At 42.0% G+C, this 9,927-nt stretch overlaps 1 protein-coding gene across 1 annotated transcript in view; it reads right to left on the bottom strand.

Moving 5' to 3' along the window:
- Positions 1 to 4,733: 4,733 nt before the first annotated feature.
- LOC124025383 (serine/threonine-protein kinase 32A-like) overlaps positions 4,734 to 9,927 on the bottom strand; it is a gene marked incomplete at its 5' end in the record, with an annotated part of 43,461 nt that continues 38,267 nt past the window's right edge. Inside the window, one exon of the mRNA XM_046338871.1 lies at positions 4,734 to 9,127. Coding sequence (XP_046194827.1) covers positions 9,010 to 9,127 — 118 coding nt within the window. The remainder of the gene's footprint in view (positions 9,128 to 9,927) is intronic.

Below are 9,927 nucleotides of genomic sequence, written 5' to 3'. Positions count from 1 at the left end.
CAGATGAGCTTATACAGTATGGGGGGAAAGAGATCCTTTGAGGAGAAATCCCATTAAGATGACTGTTATTCTTATTGTAGATGATCGTCCAGCTTGACTTCAACTAGGCTCTATGACGAGCATACACTGAGCGTACAAAACATTAGGAACACCTGCTCTTTCCAGGTGAATCCAGGTGAAAACTATGATCCCTTATTGATGTCACTTGTTAAATCCACTTCAACCAGTGTATATGAAGAGGAGGTTAAATAAGGATTTGTTAGCCTTGAGACATGAATTGTATACAGTTGAAGTCAGAAGTTTACATACACTTAGGTTGGAGTCATTAAAACTTGTTTTTCAACCACTCCACAAATTTCTTGGTAACAAACTATAGTTTTGGCATGTCGGCTAGGACATCTACTTTGTGCATGACACAAGTCATTTTTCCAACAATTGTTTACAGACAGATTATTTCACTTATAATTCAATGTATCACAATTCCAGTGGGTCAGATGTTTACATACACTAAGTTGACTGTGCCTTTAAACAGCTTGGAAAATTCCAGAAAATTGTGTCATGGCTTTAGAAGCTTCTGATAGGCTAATTGACATAATTTGAGTCAATTGGAGGTGTACCTGTGGATGTATTTCAAGGCCTACCTTCAAACTCAATGCCTCTTTGCTTGACAAAGAAATAAGCCAAAAAAATTGTAGACCTCCACAAGTCTGGTTCATCCTTGGGAGAAATTTCTAAATGCCTGAAGGTACCACGTTCATCTGTACAAACAACAGTACGCAAGTATAAACACCATGGGACCACGCAGCTGTCATACCACTCAGGAAGGAGACGTGTACTGTCTTCTAGAGATGAACATACTTTGGTGCGAAAAGTGCAAATCATTCCCAGAACAACAGCAAAGGAGGAAAGGGTACTAACGTATCTATATCCACAGTAAAACGAGTCCTATATTGACATAACCTGAAAGGCCGCTCAGCAAGGAAGAAGCCACTAGAACTGTTTGGCCATAATGACTATTGTTATGTTTGGAAGAAAAAGGTCGGAGGCTTGCAAGCCAAAGAACACCATCCCAACCATGAAGCACGGGGGTGGCAGCATCATGTTGTGGGTGCTTTGCTGCAGGAGGAACTGGTGCACTTGACAAAATAGATGGCATCATGAGGAGGAAAATTATGTGGATATATTGAAGCAACATCTCAAGACATCAGTCAGTAAGTTAAAGCTTGTTCACAAATGGGTCTTCCAAATGGACAATGACCCCAAGCATACTTCCAAAGTTGTGGCAAAATAGCTTAAGGACAAAGTCAAGGTATTGGTGTGGCCATCACAAAGCCCTGACCTCAATCCCATAGAAAATGTGTGGGCAGAACTGAAAAACCGTGTGCGAGCAAGCAAACCTGATTCATTTACACAAGTTCTGTCAGGAGGAATGGGCCAAAATCCACCCAACTTATTGTGGGAAGCTTGTGGAAGGCTACCTGAAGCGTTTGACCCAAGTTAAACCATTTAAAGGCAATGCTACTAAATACTAATTGAGTGTGTAAACTTCTGACCCACTGGGAATGTGATGAAAGAAATAAAATCTGAAAGAAATAAATATTTCTGCTATTATTCTGACATTTCACATTCTTAAATTAAAGTGGTGATCCTAACTGACCTAAGACAGGGAATTTTTACTAGGATTAAATGTCAGGAACTGTGAAAAATGGAGTTTAAATGTATTTGGCTAAGGTGTATGTAAACTTCCAACTTCAACTGTATGTGTGCCATTCAGAGGGTGAATGGGCAAGACAAAATATTTAAGTGGGCTCTCGAGTGGCACAGCGGTCTAAGGCACTGCATCTCAGTGCAAGAGGTGTCTCTACAGTCCCTGGTTTGATTCCAGGCTGTATCACATCCAGCTGTAATTGGGAGTTCCATAGGTCGGTGGACAATTGGCCTAGTGTCGTTTGGGCAGGGTAGGCTGCATTGTAAATAAGACTTTGTTCTTAACTGACTTGCTTAGTTAATTAACGGTTCCATAAAAAAGTGACTATGTTATTAGGTGCCAGGTGCACTGGTTTGAGTGTGTCAAGAACGGCAATGGGTTTTTCACGCTCAACAGTTTCTTCTGTGTGTCAGGAACGGTCCACCATCCAAAGGAAATCTAGCCAACTTGGCATTGAAGCATTGAAGTCAACATGGGCCAGTATCTGTGTGGTGCGCTTTTGACACCTTGTAGAGTACATGGCCCAACCAACTGAGGCTGTTCTGGGGGCAAAAAGGGGTGCAGATCAATAATAGTACGACGTTCCTAATGTTTTGTATACTCAGTGTATCTCATTCAAGGAAACACCCAGATTACCCTGTGAATGTTGGAAAGTGATGGATCAGTTCAGAGCTCAGAGCCCACCATGGAAGAGTGATGGATCAGTTCAGAGCTCAGAGCCCACCATGGAAGAGTGATGGATCAGTTCAGAGCTCAGAGCCCACCATGGAGGAGTGATGGATCAGTTCAGAGCTCAGAGCCGACCATGGAGGAGTGATGGATCAGTTCAGAGCTCAGAGCCCACCATGGAGGAGTGATGGATCAGTTCTGAGCTCAGAGCCCACCATGGAAGAGTGATGGATCAGTTCAGAGCTCAGAGCCCACCATGGAGGAGTGATGGATCAGTTCAGAGCTCAGAGCCGACCATGGAGGAGTGATGGATCAGTTCAGAGCTCAGAGCCCACCATGGAGGAGTGATGGATCAGTTCAGAGCTCAGAGCCCACCATGGAAGAGTGATGGATCAGTTCAGAGCTCAGAGCCCACCATGGAGGAGTGATGGATCAGTTCAGAGCTCAGAGCCCACCATGGAGGAGTGATGGATCAGTTCAGAGCTCAGAGCCCACCATGGAGGAGTGATGGATCAGTTCAGAGCTCAGAGCCCACCATGGAAGAGTGATGGATCAGTTCAGAGCTCAGAGCCCACCATGGAGGAGTGATGGATCAGTTCAGAGCTCAGAGCCCACCATGGAGGAGTGATGGATCAGTTCAGAGCTCAGAGCCCACCGTGGAGGAGTGATGGATCAGTTCAGAGCTCAGAGCCCACCATGGAGGAGTGATGGATCAGTTCAGAGCTCAGAGCCCACCATGGAGGAGTGATGGATCAGTTCAGAGCTCAGAGCCCACCATGGAGGAGTGATGGATCAGTTCAGAGCTCAGAGCCCACCATGGAAGATTGATGGGTGTTTGTCTTTAAGGGGATCTGGGGAGAAGTTGGCCACAGTCGGAGTTGCAGTGAATGGGAAAACCACATGAAGCATGTAACTGCTGTATTAACAGGTAATGTCTCGTCCTTCATCTGCTGAGGAACACGATTGAAGGTGGGAGAGAGAGAGAGAGGTCACATAATGATATCTGGGTTCGCGACTCGAGGACTATAGCTTTGATTTCATATCTGGCAAGATCAACAACTGATACTACAGCTTTTAATATCAGGGCCGAGGTAGAACCAAAACCCGTCTAGATTACAATACCTGTTTGTCCTTCAGTATAGGAGAGTTAATAATCAGATACAGGCAGCACGACTTTGGCTGTAGTGCACAATGACCTAAGCAGCTCTGAACATAACCTCTGTTTTTCTAAGGGGTGTAGGAGCTCAGAAATAATGAGAGGTGCATAGCAGTATGATAAACTCAGCACAGGCTACATAAAAGCCTGAAAGTGCCCTAAGACAAAATCTCAGCGCATGCACAGCTTTGAAGCATACAGTGCTATTCACTAAGGAAACAGTGGCTAAAATGGTTCCCCCCCAAATTACTTGTTGAGCTCACCATTCTTTGTACAGATGTAGGATCTTAATTTGAGTCAGTTTGCTACAACGGGAAATTTGAATTATTATGTGGATTATAATTCATGGACATTTTTGTAGGGGTTGATTCTTCGTAAGGGAAAATCAAGTCTGAAATGTCAAAGTGGAAATGACAAACTTCAGATGCCTTTTTAAACATGAAATACACTACAAGTTTTACATTTCCTGCATTGCGGAAAGTTCTCCTGCAACATGGTAATCAAATTAAGATCTTATATCTGTAACAACAAATACTGGAGCCAAATCTGGAGGAGGAAGTGCACCCAAGCCCTCTCATAAAAACACATCAGACAAACAAATCAAGCCTAAACTGTGCTTCCTGTTTCCACGGGACTACACTTGATTGTATGGGTAGTCTGGGGGGTGCTATACTTAGCCTATTCTCTTTGGTGCCGTTCTCCAGTGTGTCTCTGTCCCACCCAGTGCTGTGTATGGGTCTGAATTATCACTGTTTTCATCAGTTTGTCCTTTTGGCTCACAGTGATAAGGTCCTTAATGTGTTAGAGCCCTGTCACTCATCCAGATAGCTAGCTGTTAAGGCTACTGAGGGATTTACACACAACATAAGAGTGTTCTAGAGAGACAGAGAGCACACAGCGCTCTCTCTCTCTCTCTCTCTCTCTCTCTCTCTCTCTCTCTCTCTCTCTCTCTCTCTCTCTCTCTCTCTCTCTCTCTCTCTCTAGATCATTTTATTGTGGGTGTTCTGTGGTTCCCCTGTGCCAATTCAGGCATAAAGGGCAAAACCAATACTTTAAAAAACAGTACATTCTCAGTAGTGCTTACCTCAGTTCCAACATATCAGTGACACATCATTAACACGGACTCATCCAACCCTCGGCATGGCAAAATACTACCATTGTACACACAATGAGTCATGACCACATTTTCTTATCCTCATCTTTATTTGAAATAGATTACTGGATTAGCATAGACATAAATAAATTAAAGGTGAAAGGATTTTTGTAAACACCATATTTCATTTCACGTCTTTGACATCTGAGTACAACTAAATCCTGTTTTCTCAGTCTACTGTTGGCAGGGAATAAATAAACTGCCCTTGATGCCAAGGTAAAATGTCTTTAAGTAGACTACTCACAAACACCAGGTGGCAGTGTTTCATTGTAGTATATAATAGAAAATTGATCACACACCAAGCATAGAGATGGAACCAATCATACATGCATTTGTTTATCTACCTGCCATCATTAATTCTAGCTTTTAACCCTCAATGACAGGTCTAGTGTTTAATCCTCAACTACAGGTCTAGTGTTTAACCCTCAACTACAGGTCTAGTGTTTAACCCTCAATGACAGGTCTAGTGTTTAACCCTCAATGACAGGTCTAGTGTTTAACCCTCAACTACAGGTTTAGTGTTTAACCCTCAATGACAGGTCTAGTGTTTAACCCTCAATGACAGGTCTAGTGTTTAACCCTCAACTACAGGTTTAGTGTTTAACCCTCAATGACAGGTCTAGTGTTTAACCCTCAACTACAGGTTTAGTGTTTAACCCTCAATGACAGGTCTAGTGTTTAACCCTCAACTACAGGTCTAGTGTTTAACCGTCAACTGCAAGTCTAGTGTTTAACCCTCAACTACAGGTCTAGTGTTTAACGGTTACTAGTCCAACGCTCTAACCACTAGGCTACGCTGCCGCCCCATATAGAGGTACAGACCCACCATAACCACTATACTCCATATAGAGATTCATACCCACCATAACCACTATACTCCATATAGAGATTCATACCCACCATAACCACTATACTCCATATAGAGATTCATACCCACCATAACCACTATACTCCATATAGAGATTCATACCCACCATAACCACTATACTCCATATAGAGGTACAGACCCACCATAACCACTATACTCCATATAGAGATTCATACCCACCATAACCACTATACTCCATATAGAGATTCATACCCACCATAACCACTATACTCCATATAGAGATTCATACCCACCATAACCACTATACTCCATATAGAGATTCATACCCACCATAACCACTATACTCCATATAGAGGTACAGACCCACCATAACCACTATACTCCATATAGAGATTCATACCCACCATAACCACTATACTCCATATAGAGATTCATACCCACCATAACTACTATACTCCATATAGAGATTCATACCCACCATAACCACTCTACTCCATATAGAGATTCATACCCACCATAACCACTATACTCCATATAGAGATTCATACCCACCATAACCACTATACTCCATATAGAGATTCATACCCACCATAACCACTATACTCCATATAGAGGTACAGACCCACCATAACCACTATACTCCATATAGAGATTCATACCCACCATAACCACTATACTCCATATAGAGATTCATACCCACCATAACCACTATACTCCATATAGAGATTCATACCCACCATAACCACTCTACTCCATATAGAGGTACAGACCCACCATAACCACTATACTCCATATAGAGATTCATACCCACCATAACCACTATACTCCATATAGAGATTCATACCCACCATAACCACTATACTCCATATAGAGATTCATACCCACCATAACCACTCTACTCCATATAGAGGTACAGACCCACCATAACCACTATACTCCATATAGAGATTCATACCCACCATAACCACTATACTCCATATAGAGGTACAGACCCACCATAACCACTATACTCCATATAGAGATTCATACCCACCATAACCACTATACTCCATATAGAGATTCATACCCACCATAACCACTATACTCCATATAGAGATTCATACCCACCATAACCACTATACTCCATATAGAGATTCATACCCACCATAACCACTATACTCCATATAGAGGTACAGACCCACCATAACCACTATACTCCATATAGAGATTCATACCCACCATAACCACTATACTCCATATTTTTTATTTCTTTTATTTTTTATTTAACCTTTATTTAACTAGGCAAGCCAGTTAAGAACAAATTCTTATTTTCAATGACGGCCTAGGAACAGTGGGTTAACTGCCTGTTCAGTGGCAGAACGACAGATTTGTACCTTGTCAGCTCAGTTTGAACTTGCAACCTTCCGGTTACTAGTCCAACGCTCTAACCACTAGGCTACCCTGCCGCCCCATACCCACCATAACCACTATACTCCATATAGAGATCCCATACCCACCATAACCACTATACTCCATATAGAGATCCCATACCCACCATAACCACTATACTCCATATAGAGATCCCATACCCACCATAACCACTATACTCCATATAGAGATCCCATACCCACCATAACCACTATACTCCATATAGAGATCCCATACCCACCATAACCACTATACTCCATATAGAGATCCCATACCCACCATAACCACTATACTCCATATAGAGATCCCATACCCACCATAACCACTATACTCCATATAGAGATCCCATACCCACCATAACCACTATACTCCATATAGAGATCCCATACCCACCATAACCACTATACTCCATATAGAGATCCCATACCCACCATAACCACTATACTCCATATAGAGGGGCACAGCTCCAGGTAATAGGATTGGGAAGTGCTGTGATATGACCCAAGGCAGTCTGCACAGGAGGAGATGAATGCAACTTTTTTTTCTCTTTTACAATGATGTTTTTCAGTCTTTTTAAACAATGCCTCCAACTGTTGCTAAATCCACACAAGGCCACAGTTCTTATCTGGCTATTTATTCAAACAAAAACAAACAAACAAGCAGTTAGTTAGGTAACCCCTAAAGCACTTTATTACTGTGCTACTTTTCAATAGCAAAAAAAACCACTGGTGAACTTTTCCTTTTTTTGAATTCCCAGATGTTACCTAACTGCTCATTTTGTGTATTTAATAAAATAATAAGGTCGGGGTCCCAAAGAAAAGTATTACATTAAGGCACAACTTTTATAATCGCTGCTTGACCACATTTACAGGTAATAGTCCACACAGTGACAACAAATGAAAAACCAAATAGAGAACTCATCTTACAACTCTGCTTTCATTGGGCCCCTGAATGACATACATTTATCAAAACCTACAATAGTTAGAATATCTGTACCGATAATGGTTGTTATAAAGGTGCCAATAGGAGATCTGATAACCTGGGACAGAGAAAGCCTTGGATAATATGTCATTGTATTGCAGAAAGGGTCAAAAGACTGGCAAAGCTATTTTCCAAGCACATATTGAACAACAGGATGGTGAGACTACATATATGATTATCATTGTCTGCATGGGGAAGCCAATCAGGTGTCATATACAGTAGGAGCTATACGGCACCCCTATATTAAACAGAAGAGAACACTTTGACCTCGACGATTAATGGAGAAGCGTGTGCAAAGCTATTTTCTGTGCGGAACAGACAACAAATATCTATTTATCTATAAATATTTATATCCCAAATGTCCATGTCAAGTACCCATCATCTTGGTTCGCTTGAGAGGCACAAGTGATGCCTAACGTCATCACAGAGACTCATTAAGTAAACTCTGTCTCTGCTGAAGTCAGTGGTTCCCTTTGTATTCCAAGAGGAATCTGTGGTTGGTGTCTTGAAAACAAAGGCAGTATATCTCATCTCTAATTATTATTCATTTTTTGTGAGGCAACTTACACCCCCTTTCTCTGTTTTCATGTACTGCAGACATAGTATCCTATTTGTCAACATCAGGCTTCATTTTCTTCCTGGACTGAGCCTAGCCTCAGCTTAGCAGGCATGGTGGCTGTATCCTGTCTGTCTCTGCTTCCTGCTGGGTTGGCAGGCAAATCATTTTCTGGGCCTGGCTGACTTGGTGGAGGGAGGGGAGCTCCAGGGGATCATGGTGCATCAGGCCAAGTCAGACCAAGTCAGGGTAGGGCAGAGTGTAAGAAGGGGTGACCACTGAGAGGCCACATCCCTGGGCTAGGAAAAGAAGAAAGAGTCAGGGTCTGTCTGTCTGCTCTAGGTCAGGTGCCACTCACTCTGTAAAGTAGTAGTTTATGTGACCTCCAGCAGTCTGGGTATAGTGGCTGGCTGTTGGGGAATGTGTCAAGGTTAAAGGTCAATCTGAGTGCCTACACCGGCCGGCGGCAGAGGGAGAGTGGGAGATTGGGTGTTGATCTACAAGCTGGGGCCAGCTACACGTAGCGACTTCGGGCTAAAGCCGTAGTCCACTATCCTGATATGTAGGCTGCCGGGTCCACGTTGTTGTTCTGTCCGTCTTCAATAGCCTTGTTCTTCTCTGTCGTGGTGAGGCCTGTTGCTTCTGTTCCCACTACAGCTTTCTTTGACCTATCAGGTGAAACCCACAAAAGCTAGATGTTTTGCTATCTGGTATTGATATGTAAATTAAAAAGGGTTTTCATCAAATTCTATCATGTTACATACATTCAAGGAGTTACTCAGCAGTAGGGGACACATACAGGATTCATTATCGCAATCGTTGCTGTAAATATGTCATGTTGACTGTGGCCAATACTTTGCCTTCAGCCATTTAATTTAGGCCTAACTGCTCTGCCGATTTTATTAGAAGGATGTAACAGTTCTTTGGCAACCCACATTGAAACTCATAAGTAGAGGACATCAAATCTGCACAATTTTTAAAAATAAATCGGGGGCGACAGCAGGTGCCACATTTTGGTGTTAATGTAGGCCACCAGGTTTAAGAACACACATATATCTATGTAGGACATATCATGATTGTTCTCAGTAGACTATATATCTATGTAGGACATATCATGATTGTTCTCAGTAGACTATATATCTATGTAGGACATATCATGATTGTTCTCAGTAGACTATATATCTATGTAGGACATATCATGATTGTTCTCAGTAGACTATATATCTCTGTAGGACATATCATGATTGTTCTCAGTAGACTATATATCTCTGTAGGACATATCATGATTGTTCTCAGTAGACTATATATCTCTGTAGGACATATCATGATTGTTCTCAGTAGACTATATATCTCTGTAGGACATATCATGATTGTTCTCAGTAGACTATATATCTATGTAGGACATATCATGATTGTTCTCAGTAGACTATATATCTATGTAGGACATATCATGATTGTTCTCAGTAGA

This window comes from Oncorhynchus gorbuscha, unplaced genomic scaffold, assembly GCF_021184085.1.
Source record: "Oncorhynchus gorbuscha isolate QuinsamMale2020 ecotype Even-year unplaced genomic scaffold, OgorEven_v1.0 Un_scaffold_2236, whole genome shotgun sequence".
Lineage (NCBI taxonomy): Eukaryota > Metazoa > Chordata > Actinopteri > Salmoniformes > Salmonidae > Oncorhynchus > Oncorhynchus gorbuscha.
The sequence above is the reverse complement of the archived record's forward strand: the minus strand, read 5'-3'. Positions and strand labels throughout refer to the sequence as shown.